At 51.8% G+C, this 16927-nt stretch overlaps 1 protein-coding gene across 1 annotated transcript in view; it reads right to left on the bottom strand.

Annotated features, from left to right (window-relative positions):
* The window catches only part of LOC147733911 (potassium voltage-gated channel subfamily KQT member 1-like), a 911116-nt gene that overhangs the window by 497269 nt on the left and 396920 nt on the right, over window positions 1-16927 (bottom strand). The window contains exon 2 of the mRNA XM_086952463.1: window positions 931-1021. Within this exon, the coding sequence (XP_086808589.1) occupies window positions 931-1021 (91 nt within the window). The remainder of the gene's footprint in view (window positions 1-930; window positions 1022-16927) is intronic.

The following is a 16927-nucleotide window of genomic DNA, read 5'->3' as shown; positions in this document are numbered from 1 at the left end:
AATATTCTCATGTTGGTATATTTTATAGTGTTTCCTTCCAGCCTGAAGTTCTTGCAAAAAAAATGTGTGCACAGAACTGAGAAGTGAGTTAATGAAGTATATCACTAAGTTGTTATTTCCCTTCTGGTGGAAAGAAACGTTAATGGACAGATGAATCAGGACCAATAAAAGAGAGACTGAACAATGTTATATACCACGAACAGGCTGTTTTCAAAACATATTTATTTGTTATTTGTCATTTTTTAAATGTGTTTACATAGTTTATTTGCCTGCATTAACACTTTTGCACATTTTGAACATCTACGTTTGTATGAAATAAAATATTCTCATTGATATCTGCTTAAAATACATGCTATTCAATTACCTACTCTGACCTATGTGTTTTGGATTCTTTCTTTAATATAATGTGATATATGTGTAACAAGAATGTTTTATCTGACAGAAGCTTCCTCATCTTTACCTTCTGATGCTTGATCTCTACAACTCTGTTCTGCTCAATCTTCAGGTGCCTAGATTCTTTACTAGCTCTGTACTGCTGTGTCAAATGTTTGGGAACTTCTTGGCCCCCACATAGAATCCACGGTTGTAATATTGAGGTGAATAACCTCTAGGCACACTCAATGAGATACACAGGCCTAGTGGGACAGCCTGCAGATATAACTTAAATTGATTAACAAAAACACTCTGTTAGCTAAACTTAAATTGACATTATTTGAGCAATGCCATCTGTAACTGAACAATCTCCCAAAATGAAATCCATTTCTTAAAAATCAAAAATCTCTTCATAAAAAATGCCATTTAAGGTGTCATAAACACTTCTCCGGATTGAAATGCAAACTTTGAAACCACAACCCATTGTATTCATTTTTTTTCTTCACAGTACAAATGCTGCAATAAATAAGGTAAATATAGTTAGAAAGGTAAACTCACCATCCAGAAAAGAGTCCCTGTTGCAAATTCAGAATAATGTTCTATTGTAGACAGTACACTGAAGATTAGGCAAATCAGCACGAGAAGAAACCTGTAATGGGAAATTGAAGCATGTGAGAACATTTTCAAAAAGGCATAGGTTCTCATCTAAAGTTTGGTGGAAAACAGAGCACAGTTGTGGTGGAGGGTGTGTCTCCTACCGCCCTTCTGCAGCAGGACCACTACAGTTAGGACTGCCCAGTGGGTCTTTTCAGTGAAGTGACTCCTTGCTACTTATTGTGAGCTGCTTTCCGAAGTGCCAGTTCACACGGTGCCACCTTGTATCACACAGCTCTCTTCACACGGTCTGCAGGTAAAAAGATGATATTACACAGTAGCACTGAGTTGTCTGGACATACCATCAGAGACTGAGAGCCTCTTTTATGAGGCCCCTTGCACAGTCGGAACGTCCTCTTTTGTGACGATCCGTGACGCAGGAGCCTGCTCCATATTTACGAGGCGGCACTAAGTCACTTTTTTTTTGCTTAATGCTGACCCAGCAACATCATTGGCATTTTGACACTACACTAGATTTACGAGAAATCAGACATCTGAGACAGCGCCAAAAAGGGAGGCACAACGAGGAGAAATATCTTTATTTCTCCTCGATTTTCCTTTTTCTATGTGTGCTGCATTCTGCAACATACATAGAAAAAGGAACAAGCATTTACAATGCAATGGTTTCGCCTTTTGAAAAGTTTGAGCTTTTGGCATTGTAAATGACAAAATTTGTATTTATGTGTTGGTTTTGAAAACAGATAAATAAATGGCATTGTCATTTACAATGCCAATAGTTTAATCTCTGGCAAATGCCACACAAAAACACACAGACCCACACACACACACAGACCCACACACAGACCCACACACACCAACAGAGCCACACACACACACACACACGCACACACACACACACACCCACACACACACACCCACACACACACACACACACACACACACACACAGAGCCACATACACACACAGAGCCACACGCACAGAGCCACACACACACAGACCCACACACACACACAGACCCACACACACACAGACCCACACACCCAGACCCACACACACAGAGAGAGCCGCACACAGAGCCACACACACACACACCCAGAGCCACACACACACACACCCAGAGCCACACGCACCCACCCAGATCCACACACACCCACCCAGAGCCACACCCACCCACCCAGAGCCACACACACACACACCCAGAGCCACACACACCCACCCAAAGCCACACACACACTCAGGAGAGCAAGCACAGCGAGGGGGCAGGGAAGCAAGCACAGCGAGGGGGCAGGGAAGCAAGCACAGCCAGGTGGCAGGGAAGCAAGCACAGCCAGGTGGCAGGGGAGCAAGCACAGCCAGGGGAAGGGGAACCAGGGGGTGGGAGAGCAAGCACAGCCAGGGGGCAGGGAAGCAAGCACGGACAGGGAAGCAAGCACAGCCAGGGGGCAGGGAAGCAAGCACAGCCAGGGGGCAGGGAAGCAAGCACAGCCAGGGGGCAGGAAGGCAAGCACAGCCAGGGGGCAGGGAAGCAAGCAGAGCCATGGGGCAGAGGAGCAAGCACAGCCAGAGGGCAGGGAAGCAAACACAGCCATGTTTCCAGTGCTTGGCTATTCTGAACAAACCATTGGTATCCGGCCTGCCACTCAAACGAAAACAACTCCCAGAATACCTTCTATGAGCATTGGTACCCAGGAACCTCCACTAGCCTAACTGACTTGATAAAGTAACAGTGACCAAGTGGTCTCACTAGTGGTGAGACACCTTGAGCCAGTTCGGACCTTTTATACAATCGCACTTTTGACTCTGAGAATAGAGAGTTGTTGACTTGTGACTGCAGTATGCGGCTTCAGATCCCTACGCACATCGCAACAGCTGGTAAACCTCAGACAGTATAGTGCTACCTATTGTGTGTGGGAAGAGGGGGTGCACACTGGTTCCAAAATGCTTGGGCATATCTTCAGCCCTGAATATTTATAGGTGGGGGGAGCCAACATGTTAACAGGCAGAGCAAGGAGCAAACGAACCATAACAACCCTGCCACTGATAACTGGGTGCGGATTATCTCGCTATTGTGTGGGATTTACTGCCTGCTCTTAAAAATGTTTTCTCACATACTCATGAAGAAGAAGGGGTCCCCTGTTGACCCCTTCCCATTTACGAGTGGTTTACCACCTACTTAAAGTAGGTGGTAAGCTGCGAGTGTTTTGTAGCCGCAAATACGGTTGCAAAACAATTGTACTTGACAAGTTGACCCGCTAATAGGAAGGGGCGCCCCTTCCTAATAGCGGGAGTCGCAAATGCTCTTTTGCGAATCAGTGACTCGCAAAATAGCATTTGCACATGCCGTTACCCTTATTTTGCCATTGCAAACGGGAGGATCTCCTGTTTGCAGCCGAAAAAAAGGGTCTTACATCTGGTTCTATGAGAGGTGGGGAAGCGGCAAACAGGTGATTGAACATATGGCCATTTTTGTCATATGTCCCATTACTACTCACTTTTAAATGATCTCCTTAATCTGAAAAATAAACTTCTATGCCACTGATAACGACATTCGTAGCCACTGCATTATAGCATACGTGCAGTATACATGCTAGATGGGCAGGGAAAACTAGTGAAACCAAAAATCACAGACCTTTAGGGTGACGTATAGGAAAACATAGGAAAAACAGACACAGGCACGCTCAGTGTTCTGGGAATCCTCTATTTTAGGTGGCGAGTAAAACTTTGCCAGATTGTAGCCGCAAGCAAAGTCGAGGGGTCACCGTTGGACTGATATGTTTCACTTGGAATACTCTCAACCTAAAACAGGATTTTACCAGGATACTGAGCCTTCCCTTTCTCTCTTTTGCATTTTTAGTAAGGTTGACTTATTCCAGGTTTGGTCGACCTAGCTTGCAACATTCCAAAAGCTATAGAACTTTCCCTGGAACGATAAATTCCAGAGCATTTTTATAGCTCAATGCTTAATTGCTTCGGCAGAATACACATACCTGTAAAGGCAAAATAGGGTGCAAGTTGTGAAGTGATGTCTTACTTAGAAAAGGTCTTTACTTAATTTGCGATCACAGTGCACTAAACTAGACCAGTGAAAATGATAATCAGATGTGTGTTCATTTCAGCTTCTCTCTATTAATGCTAAATGTACTGCCATTCAAAAAAGAGCATATCAGGGGCTCATGAGAATGTGAGTGTGAGTGTTTATTTTGGTTGTTATAGGTCCATTGCATTATGAGGGGCGTGGCTAAGGCGCCGATGTAGGTGGAAGCGGGTCTCCGGAGCTCCTCCGTGCCTGCCTCCCACCACCACATATCCTGCGCCCCGACTCACATCCCGACCCCTCAAAAGTGCCCAGGAGGGCATCGGGAGCACGCAGGGTGATTCTGGAGGACTGGGGGCCCCTGTAACTACTCCCGCTGGACTCTGAGAGACGAGCGCGGCACCCGGAGAAGAGAGCGCCCAAAATGGCGGCCACCGTCCTGCTCTGACGCGCCTGGCGGTGGAGTTTGGGAGGCGAAGAGGAGCCCCCTAATGTTGTGGCGGCTGACCACTGGCCTGCGGGGACCCCCGGAGAGCGGGCAGAGGTGAGGGGAACTGGCTGGCACCCTAGCAGGCGGATCCGGAGGACAGGAGATGACCGCCCTGCCTGACCCTAAAATGGCGCCGACGGAGACCCAGTGACCGCCTTGGCGGCCGACTGCGGAGCTGCTGGAGCCGCGTGGAGCGCTGGATCTGCGTGAGGCACCCGGCCCGCCCTCCTAGTGGTGGCATTGCCGGGAGCCTGCACCACAGGTGGTTGGGGGGCGCACGAGTGCAGAGGACGACGGGGAGAGCGGGGGATGAGGGGCTGGCTACCCTCCCCCACGAAGCACTGACGTTGCAGGCGGGAAGAGGCACCTACCTGGCCTCGGCGACCGTCCACGGAGCCGCGGGGACCGCGTGGAGAACTGGGTCTGCGGGGAGCACCTGTCCCGCCCCCCTGGTGGTGGAATTGCCAGGGAGCCTGCGCCACTGGTTGTTGGCGGCGCACGAGCAAAGAGGACGACGAGGGGTGCAGGGGATGCGGTGCTGGCTCCCCACCCCCACAAGGCACTGAATTTCCGGGCGGGAAGAGGCACCTACCTGGCCGGGGACGCCCGAGTACAGAGGGCCACATCGAGACTGGTGCCCATAGGTGCACACCCTGCCTGAGCCTTCTAAGCGCCCAGACCCGGGGCACTGGTGCCCCACGACCCCGGTGAAGAGAGACTTGGCCCTTGGACAGCTCCATGAACTGGACCACACGAGGCACGGGCCCAGAGGTCGGAGGGAACGACAGACCTGAGGCGGACCAAGGGCGGAGAGCGGGATCATCGGCGACCACCGCAGGGGCACTTGACGGTCGCTGCCCGCCAGGATGGTACGTGGCAGCAGGAAGAAAGGCTTCGAGGCCCTGAGGCTGGACGACCCGGGGCACCTCGTCGACGACGTCCCGCCGGGGGAGGGGGCCGGGAGCTCGTCCCGCCCGCAGGATCCCTCCCTGGGGGACATAATGCAGGCGATTGTGGCGTCGCGGGAGGCTCTTGAGAAGCGCATAGACACCATTGGATCGGACCTGACCCTGCTGAAGGACGACCACAAGAAGCTGAAGGAGCGGGTGGCGACCTCCGAGGTTACCCTGAAAAGTTTGCCAGGGGACGTGGCGGAGCTAAAAACGACACTGGCGGAAATGGCGCAGAAGGTACGGGTGCTAGAGCTCCGAGCTGAGGACAGTGAAGGGCGCTCTCGGCGCAATAACCTCCGCCTCGTGGGGGTCCCTGAAAACACGGAGGGGCGAGACGCGGTCACCCACCTGGAGGGCTGGCTACGTTCTGAGGTGGCCCCGGAGGGACTCTCGCCGTTCTTTGCCATTGAACGCGCACACAGGGTCCCTGCGCGTCCCCCCAAGCCGGGGGCGCCTCCGCGCCCGATTGTACTGCGGCTCCTGCACTTCAGGGACAGAGACCATATACTGCGGAGGGTGAGGGACATCCCGGACCTGAGAATCGACAACAGCAGGGTAATGGTCTTTCCGGAATTCACCAGAGATGTTCAAAAGCAGCGGGCCTCCTTCCTGGCGGTCAAGCGGAAATTGAGATCGCTGCAACTGCCCTACGCTATGCTGTTCCCGGCGCGGCTGCGGGTGGTCGATGGGGAGCGCACCCACTTTTTCCTGACGCCGCAGGAAGCTTGGAGCTGGTTGGACGCGAGGGGGTAGCCGGGCACAGGCCCCACGCCACGGACCCCTCCCAGGAGACACTCCACGGAAGCGACGCCGACGCGATGATCTGGTTCCCCATCGGGCTGGCAGCAGGAGCGAGCCAAGGCGGTGCAAGCAGTGGCGGCCATCAGCCAGGGGGACGCCAGCCCCTCCAGCAGCGCGTCGGAGCAGTCGAAGGCCAGTACTCCCAGCCCTGGCTCCAGCAGTGGGCACGAACTTTCAGAGACGGACCTGCCGGTGGTGACTCCCCAGACAGCGGATGGTATCCTTGGCTGAGACGGTTCGTGAGACATTTGCCACACGAGTAAGGTACTGGGGTACGCAGGCGGGGGGGGCGCTTCTGGACGCTATGCAGTGGGGTGCGGATGCCCCCCGGGACTTATTACTGAAACCTTGGGGACGGGGAGAGTCGGGGGACCTCTCCTGATTGTTGTTAGGGGAGGTGGGGCGGGGACGGGGGGCTTCGGGCCTGTCTGGGGCCGGCATCGCTGCCACTCCAGCCCTATTTTGTAGTAATACGCTTTTTGATACTTGAGTTTGGATGGGGTTTCCACGTTGGTTGTCTGTCCGGGGGTGTGGGAGTTGGGGTAGTTTGCTTATGCAAGTTGGGGGGGGGGAGGGCCTAGGCGTGCTGGGGGGGTTGCCGAGAGAGTGGATGGGGCTTGGCGGACTCTACCATGGGATCCGACTTAGGCTACAAATGTCTCACATGGAACGTAAGGGGGATGCACTCGATGCATAGGCGTCATAAGATCCACTCCTATCTGGTCAGGCGGGGCATACACATCGCCTTCCTTCAGGAAACTCATCTGCTGGATAAAGAAGGGAGGGCACTGCAGCGGCGCTGGAGGGGGCAGGTCTTTCACACTGGCTACTCTGCTTATGCTAGGGGGGTGGCCATCTGGATACGGGCGGGGGTACCCTACCAGTGCACACAACAGGTAATTGACCGAGAGGGGAGATACATAATGGTGCGTGGCAAGCTGGACGGGAGGGACCTTAACCGGGGTTGCTTGTACGCCCCAAATGTGGACCAACCTGCATTCCTCTCACTAATGTCCAAAAAACTAGCTCAGTTCCTGGTGGAGCCCTTGCTCCTGGGCGGCAAGTTTAACAGCGTGGCCGACGTTGCTCTGGATAGATCCCACCACCCCCTTCCGAACGCACCAGCTGGTAGACTTGCACTCGCGCGCTCGGTCTGGCAACGCCAGTGGGGACTGGTCGACTCCTGGAGGGCTAACCACCCGTCGGACAGAGACTACTCATTCTTCTCCGCTCTCCACGAATTACATGTCCGTATTGACGCCTTTCTGTGCTCGCAAGACGTGCACGCGGAAGTGTGCCACAGTGAGTATCTCACGCGCTCGATCTCGGACCACAACCCGCTTCTCGTGCGGCTGCGCTGGTCGCAGATCCGCCCGAGGATTCCGGCTTGGAAACTCCGCCCTGAGGCACTAGACGATCAGCTCTTCCGTACCATGATTGCCTCGGGCATCGAGGCATATTTCCAGGTGAACGCGGGCGTGGCGGGTTCGGCCGCGACGGAATGGGACGCCTTTAAATCGGTACTACGGGGCCAGTGCATCGCGACGTCATCGGGAGTGCGGAGAACGCTACTGGAAGAAATTGAGAAAGAGGACGAGACCCTACGGTGGCTGGAGAGGGCGAGGCCTGAGCGGCCGGACATTCACGAGGCCCTGCTGGGGGCGCGGGAGGCGGTGGCGGCGACAGTGGAGCGTCTCCGATGCTTTGATTACAAGGCCTACCTCATGCGAGCGCACTCGGAACGCGACAAATCGGGGGCTCTCCTGGCCTGGCTGGCCAACCCGACCCGCCGGAGTTCGGTCATCCTTGAGCTCAGAGACCATGCGGGGGCTGCGAGATTTGATCAACAGGGGATTAACGCGTTGTTTTACGACTACTACACAGAGCTCTACCGCAGCAGGGTCCTCCCTTCGGTGGAGGAGTTCCGGGCCTTTCTGGAGGGTCTTGACCTGCCGGAACTGGAAGAGGAGGTCGCGAAACGACTCGGGGACAAGATCGAGGAGAGAGAGGTGCGGGTCGCCATCAAGAGCATGGCGAGGAATAAGACGCCGGGCACCGATTGATTCCCTACGGAATTCTATCTCACCTACGCGGATCTCCTAGCGCCCCGGCTGACATGGCTGTACAACGAGTCGAAGCGGATGGGCTGTCTCCCTGCGACCACGAGAGAGGCGCTGATTGTCCCCCTACTGAAGCCGGGTAAGCAGCCATGGGACAGATCGGCGTACCGCCCACTGTCCATGCTCAACCTGGACTACAAGATTCTGAGCAAGATCTTGGCAACGCATTTGCTCCCTCACATGCCCATGCTGGTACATGCGGACCAATCGGGTTTCATCCCGGCCCGCAATACGGCGCTTAATGTGCGGCGACTCCTGCACATACTAGAGGCCGACACCTATGACGGCGACGAGGCAGTGGTGTTTGCTGTCGACATGGAGAAGGCCTTCGACAGCCTGGAATGGCCTTATCTCTTCCATGTTCTACGTGCGCTGGGCCATGGCGAAGGCTTCGTAGATTGGACAAGGCTGCTCTATACGAACGCGACGGCGAGGGTCAGGACAGGGAGGGTTATCTCTGAGATGTGCGGGGTGGGCAGGGGCACCCGTCAGGGTTGCCCTCTTTCCCCCTTGCTGTTTGCCTTGGCCATCGAGCTCCTTGCGGCGCGGGCCCGGCTGCGCCGGGCGTATCGGGGCCTGGACGTCTATGGCCAAGTACACCACATCGCACTATACGCAGATGATCTGCTGATGTTCCTGGCGGACTCCCTGCGTGGAGCTAAGATTCTCCTGCAATCGCTGAGTAGAATCTCGGGCCTCCAAGTGAACTGGGCGAAGTCCCACCTATTCCCGGCCTGCCCACGGAGAGCATGCCCGCAAACTACGGAGGGCGTGACTTGGGAAGAGAGGAGCCTATGATACCTTGGCACCTCGATCTTCCATGACAGAGCCGATATCCTTGAGGGGAATATCGGTACGGCGATCAGGCACACTAAAGGGAACTTCGACTTTTGGGGCACGCTCCCATTGTCACTCATGGGAAGGGTGGCGCTACTCAAGATGGTAACCCTGCTGCGGCTGCTTTACTTCTTCAGGACCCTCCCGATCTGGATCCCGGCGAGCTACTTTCGACGGCTGCGATCGATGGTCATCGGCTTCCTGTGGGGGGCGGGCAGGCGCAGGGTGGCCCATGCCACACTTCTCCGCCCAAGGGCAGACGGAGGTCTAGCAGTGCCGGACTATGAGCTCTACTACTTGGCGGCGCAGCTGCAGTGGCTGACACAGTGGGTAGCGCGGGCCAGGAGAGGGGCGGATGGATCAGGAGAGCCGGCGGGTCCGGTCCAGGTGTTGTCCCGGATTGTCCTGGGACTTCCGATGGGGGATTTCCACCTCACTCAGGAGTTTGCGACGGCCCGGAAATGCTGGAACAGATATCGCCGGAGATGCGGTATTACGGTTCCGTACGCACCTGAGATCCCACTTAGACTCTGCGGGGCGCTTCCGCACGGGGGCTCGTGGCACGGGCTTGACGGTTGGAATCAGCAGGGGCTGTCATCCATGGGTGATCTGTACGAAAACGGGGTGATGTTGCCCTTCGACCTCCTACAGGACCGTTTTGAGCTGGCGGGTGGGGACTTCCTCCTTCATGCGGCTTTAACGGCGGCAATCCGCAAACACTGGGGGGCGGGCATGTCAGAGCCGCCATTGTCCCTGGGCTGTCAGTACGTCGTGATGATGGCGGGGACGGTCAAGGCAGTCACGTGCCTGTCTCGACGGATGGTCTCGGAGTCCACCGCTCCCCTGCTGGCCTTGAAGGCGAAATGGGAAGCCGATTTGGCGACTGAGATCCCTGAGGAGGCCTGGAATGGCATACTGGAGGGGGCCCGGAATAGCACGCGCAACGCAAGGTTCCAGCTGGTGCACTTTTATGTCCTACATAGGGCATACCTGACCCCTGATAAATTACATAAGTACTTCCCGGCACACCCGGCGTCCTGTCCGCGTTGCCCGGCGGATCCCGCCGACTTCCAACACATGTTCTGGTCCTGTCCTGAGCTGGGGCCCTTTTGGAAGGAAGTAGTGGAGGTTCTGAGGGAGGTGACGGAGAGGGACCTGCAACTCACCATGGCACATTGCATACTACACTGGTTCCCACACACATCAAAGAATAAAGTCACTAGCAAGTTTCTGGACTTGGGGCTCCTCCTGGCGAAGCGGGCCATTACGTCCCAATGGAAGGCGTCCCGGGGCCCCGTGGTAGAGTGCTGGAAGGCTGAGCTGCTTAAATGGGCCAGATGTGAGGGTGAGCTTCGCCTGCAGGCCGCGCTCAGGATAGACAATGACATGGCACTGGAGAGAGCCAGGGCGTGGGAGGGGCTGGTCCTAGATCTCACGCTCCTGGACGTGGAAGAGGAGGACTCCCCGGTGCATAGTCCGGCTCCGGCGGGGCACCCGCCTGACGGGGGGACGGCTTAGGCCCACTTTGCTGCTTCACTACCTTTGCGTTCCAATGTGATGATTTACGAATGGTTGCTGATAAATCCTGGTGCCATGCTTCGGATCTGATCTTGGTGGAGGGGTTGAGAGCTCGGTTAGGTGATACTCTGGCACGCCTGGGGGGGTGGGGGGTCCGGGCAGGGGCAGGGGGTGGTCAGGGGGGATCCTAGATGAGGGTGGCGGGGTAGGTGGAGATGAGGGTGTTACGGGGGAGGGGGGGGGGGTTTGTTCAAGGAGGGTGTACAGTGACTCTTGGTTTAAACTGGACTTGGGACATGAGAGAGGGAGTGTTAGGACCCAAAAGCAGCTCTGCCATTTCCCACCCACCTAGTGGCTACAGCCATATACAGAACGCTCCAGCGCAGTTTCTTTGTACCCGTGACTTTGCCACTCGACCGCCGGGGTGTGAGCTGAATGGCTGTGTGATACAGGGGTGAGGGAGCGGCGCTTTCACTGAGCACCAAGGGGAATGGATTGAATATGCTGTATGCCTTTCTGATTTTGCTGCAATAAAAAGATATTTACCAAAAAAATAGGTCCATTACATTATGACAAGCACCCACATGTTTCGACCACTTCTGTATACCTTCACCTGGGCAGGCCTCAAGAGGTATCCATGATCTAAATAATTCTCACAAACCTTGGCATATCAGCATCCGAGTACAACTCGAGAAGTAATCCTGGTCTAAGGTTTTCTGAGCATAACTCCCACTCTAGCAATAATCTCTGTGACGTACTGGTACACCAGACATGTCATTAAATATTGTTGCAACATGACAAACATGTTGGTGCTCACATACAACCTCCAGATAAATCACATCTTCCACCATACAACTTTCATGAAGCAAAATATCTGGGAAATGTAACACAACTGAGGCCTGTGCAATTCACAAATGCTAGAGACAATAAAACACAGTGGAGGGGCCTGCTACTACTCTGCAAATGGAGGCAAATACCTTTTATGAACATCCAGTATGACATTACATTCACAGACAGTGGGAACTGGCACTACTGACTTGAATCTGTGCAGTAACATGGTCTACTAAGGTAGTGTCCACTCCAGCACTTCCCACTGCCCTGCCAATACCATGCCATTGTGTATCATAAGACCTCACACTCAGCCACTGCACACCATGAACCATGACACCACCCCCAGACACTGCACATACAAACACTTCACAAGCAGATAAACCACACCATTATTTTTCCAATTCACACTGTTCATTGATACTGCAGCGCCTGGCAATATACATTGACACGGCCAAACTAAGGGTAAGGGTGCAGACCATAAGGCATATCCCCAGCACGAGAAGAATATTCTGCAGATTCTAAGGAGTGCACACATTCTTGAACAGAGAGAATCATGAGCCATTTCAGAGGACGAAGTCGAACTCCAGTGGTCTTCACTTCCCAACAATCATGATTTACATTTTTCAAGACCCTCATTTGAGCTTGTGGCTGCCCCAGCACTCTCTCGCCACTCTTATACAAAGTGGAATCTGTTGGCAGAAGCATAGTTGGTCACTGCAAAGCTGCACTAGGATTTGGTTGTCATTGGCATATATATAAAAAAGGAAGTACTGCACAAGGAGTTCAAATCAAAACGTTAAAAAAAACTCATGGGACAGAGCAGATTGGCAAATACCCACTCAGTAGATGGGCTAATAAAAAGGAGAACAAGCATTGGCAGAGACATTGACTCTCACATGTGACACCTATTGAATTTGCCAATGTTTGTTTTTTCCGCAGATACAGATGTGGCAATCTTGGAGTTATTATTCTTCACGCGAATACAAATATAGCATGTTTTTTTGATTTGGTGGGGGCGCACAAAAACAAAGTCCAAAACGAATATGGTTGTGTATACAAAATATTTCTTCTTTATTTGTTAAAATTGATAGAAAAGTTCATTGTTGTAATCACAAACAGGATCAGCCAACGCGTTTCTCTCCCATGCGGGGAGCTTCCTCAGGGCAGTGTATAGGCAGAACTAAATTCGAAGAGTAGATAGTCTTTTGATGTATATGCAGTGAGGGGGAAGCCAATCAGTATTCACCGTCACTTCAAAACTTGTACTGTTGGTCGACAACGTGGAGCCAATAGTGTGTTGCGTCGCCAAGTCCCCTTTCAGCTCGAAGGAAATATATAAGTTCCTCAAATAGAACACAAGCGTTGTCTCTGAATCTGGACAGTTTGCTCACGAGCTGTGCGGTCCGGCGTGGATTATCCCGAAACAAATATAGCATGAACGAATTTTCCGAAAGTATGAAAAAACATTCAAGATGGATGGCGCATGTGTGCATGCACAGGCAGCCACCTTGGAATGGAGAAAAAACATTTTAAGATGGCCACCTGCTGATGCAGCAGAGGGTGGAGCTCAGAGTGCAAGTGATCTCGGGCAGAGAGGTAGAGGCTGGGATGCATCATTTTCTATTGAAGATACCAGGAGGGGGTAAACATTGAGAAAAAAACACCCCTCATTCACTGCAGTGACATTAGCAGTGGAAGGATGCACATCACCCAATCAAATCATGGTGAGACCGAAATGCTACTGGTTGGGAAAAACTTAAGAATAGGGAGGAATGCCATTGAATCAAGAGCAGTCAATCATCCAATCAATCCAATCATGAGCAAGGTCTGGAGACAAAGTCACCTAAGTAGGCTTGTTTGCCAGCAGACTGCTAGACTTGTCTTGACGTGAAGTCCCTAAGGTCCAACTCCATCTTATGTAGGCCGGACTCCATCTTAGTGCATGGACGTCGCCATCTTCCTCAACGTAGACAATGGACACTGACATGTTCCCTGATTTATGCAGATTCATGGTCATGTCTGCTTTTTAACTCAGTTGTTGGCAGAACTCATCTTTATTAGAACTGTGATAGTGTCAAGTTCTTCGATTAATGCCACAGATACAACATCTAAAGTGACATTCATCTGGCTCATGGTGTCAAGGTTAAATAAGAACAAATACTGATATATAATCCAAATACTGTAGTCTGAATTGATGTCCTTTTGCCTTATATGTTTATAAGGAAACATCTGAGAACATACCTTGATGCACATAATCTATATCAGACATCCCTAAACTTATGTCAGAAATTCCAATTTCTGATAAGATGCCGAATATAAGGACTTCTCATCAGGAGAGGTCCTTCACCCAGATTCTGCCAGAGACAGTCACATTTTCTGTAAGAACACTTTGCGCTTCGCAGATGATACAAATCACCTCAAGACTGATGCTAATAAAGCCAGGTCCCGGAGGAAGACCATCTAACTGCTACCACCTCCATTAATAAAGACATACTTTGTTTACAACAATTTATGCAGTGTGTCTCTCGCTAAGTAACTCTAGACTGCAAGTTACTCTGCCTTTCATGCTCTCATAGGATTGTCAATAGAAGTAGGCATTAAGGTGTTAGGTTCTACATTAAACTTAAATGACATTTTAACAATGCTAGAAATGTTCATTTTATTCTTGTTACTTATAACGTGTTTCCCTGCTGTCTGTTTTAGACGTACTAAGAAACAGATTGTTCGTGTAGTACTAAATACTTTTTTTTAATAATTATTTTTATCAAACATACATCGGTTCAAATAAAAATTACAGAGGGTCCGCAAAGTTGTACAGAACAATAATCACAGGAGGAAAAACATTAATCATTACATACGAGGGGAATGTCACCGGGTAAGAGGGTCATCCTGAGTACTAAATACTTTTAACTTAAAAGTATTCATTCTTCTTAGTACAGTGTGTGTGTGATGCTGTGAATAACTACATAAGGTTTGTTGATGTTTCCACAGTGCCCTTGATCCCTTTATGGGATAGTTAGTAACCCAAAAGCAATACTTCTATACATAGGTGATGCATTGAACCAAATTCACCTGTGTCACATTTGGGTGGAAAAGCACCCCTGTAGAGTTACGCCAAAGTTATAACTTATGCAATAGTCTGTAGGTGATACCTGAAAAGAGCAAACAGTGCCACCTGCTGCAAGTCAAGAATAAACTACAGGAATTCATTTCATGCAATATAACAAACAAGTTGCTAAATAGTTCTAGGTATTTAATTTTGTCTGCTTTCTTCGTTTTGATCACTGCATTCTTATATGATATGCACAAGACTAACCTTATATATGTCACCAAACGCTAGAGTTAGTCTACTCACCCTAATCACTCACCTGTTGTTAATGAATTTGTGTCGTATAGAGCTACATATTTTAAACGTTTTTGGTAAAAGCAACCATCTCTCTGGTTGAGAATTAAGCTAAGTCAACTGTAACTCCTTGTTCACCTATTTCATAAACAGGATTTACAGGAGGTACCAGGAGGGATTCTTGGCCCCCAACTCCCTCAGTACTAAATTGGACTTCATCCCCCATCCCATAGTCTGCCACAAGGCAAGTTTGCAGAGTGGTAGAGAAAGGGGGCCTTGGCCTCCGAAGACATCTTAGCAATCCCACTGTGTGGGACTTACTGGTGGTAACAAGATGGGTAGTTGGCCCCCAAGGACATCCTTGGGGGCCAAATTCCCAAACTATTACCTCCAGTCAGTCCCACACAGCAGCACTGGTAAGTACTCGTACCAGGCCACACCCCCTTTGCCCACCACTCCACAAATGCGCTCCCTGGCATGCTCTTGGATGGGGATTGAAGTCCCCTTCACTGCTGGGGGTCCGTTAGGGGCCAACTAGCCTACCTTTTACCTCCAGTAAGCCCCACGCAGTGGGATTGGTGAGAGGTAGACAAAGGCCATGCGCCCTTTCTCCACCGCTCTGCAAACGCGCCACCTGGCTCGTTGCAAGATGGGGGATTAAGTCCCCTTGAATCCTGAGGGTCCCTTGGGTCCAACTAGCCCACCAGGTACCTCCAATAAGCGCCACAGAAGTGCGTTGCAGAGAGGTGTAAAAAGGGGCGTGGCCTGGCCCACCTCCCTGCAATGCAGCGCAGTGGTGCTTACTGGAGGTATCTGGTGGGGTTGTTGGCTTCCCAGGGACCCTCAGGATCAAAGAGGAATTAATCCCCCAAATTAAAATGCGCCACAGGGCGTGTTTGCACACATGTCACCTCAGGCCCCACCCCCTCCCTTCACCACTGTGCAAATGCGCCCCTTGGCGCGTTTCAAGTTGGGGAATTAAGTCCCCTTGAATCCTGAGGGTCCCTGGGGTCCAACTAGCCTACCAGGTACCTCCAGTAAGCACCACAGAGCTGCGTTGCAGAAAGGTGTAAAAAGGGACATGGCCTGGACCACCTCTCTGCAACGCAGCGCAATGGCACTTACTGGAAGCACCTGGTGGGCTAGTTGGCCCCAAGGGGTGTTTTAGAGAGGTGTAAAAAGGGGCGTGGCCTGGACCACCTCTCTGCAATGCAGCCCTGTGGCACTTACTGGAGGTACCAGGTGGGATAGTTGGCCCCCAGTGACCCCCAGTATTGAAGGGGAATGAATTCCCCAACTTAAAATGCGCCACAGGGCGCGATTGCAGAGTGTTGGTGGGAGGGGGTGGGGCCTCCGTCACGATCACGTCATTTTTTATTTTTAAGAAGGGGGCTGTGTGGCCCCCTTCCTTTCCTATTTTATGGGCCCTGGGGACCCCATCCCCCAGGGCCTGACCCCTATTTTATTTTTTAAATGGAAGGGGGCTGTGTGGCCCCATTTCCAAGGCCATATTAGGCCCCGTTGACCCCATCCCCCGGGGCAAGGCCAGTGTTTTTTTTTTTAATTTATTTGGAGGTGGGCTGTATGGCACCCTCCTCAGGCCATTTATCGCCCAGGGAACCCCATCCCCCAGGGCCGGCCTTTGCATGTTTTAACAAAAAAATGAATATATATTATAGGGGAAGGGAGGCCGCGTGACCCCCCCTCCCGGGCCACTTATGGCCCAGGGACCCCATTCCCCGGGGCCTGGCCACTTCGTTGGGGACCGTGGGGGGAGCTCCAATGCCACCACAGTCCCTGCCGACTCTCCGGGCCCGATTCACAGAATGAACTTAAGACTCAATCCTAAACTTACTACTATTTTGGTATTCACAGAATGCACTTACTACTTTTGGTATTCACAGAATGAACTTACTACTTTTGGTATTCGCAGAAGTTAGGATTTTGTCTTAAGTTGGTCTTAAGACAGACTTAAGACAGACTTAAGACAAAATCCTAACTTCTGTGAATACC

This window comes from Lissotriton vulgaris, chromosome 1_2 (assembly GCF_964263255.1).
Source record: "Lissotriton vulgaris chromosome 1_2, aLisVul1.2, whole genome shotgun sequence".
In the NCBI taxonomy this organism is placed as follows: domain Eukaryota; kingdom Metazoa; phylum Chordata; class Amphibia; order Caudata; family Salamandridae; genus Lissotriton; species Lissotriton vulgaris.
Note: the sequence above shows the minus strand (reverse complement) of the source record. Positions and strands in the feature narration are given on the sequence as shown.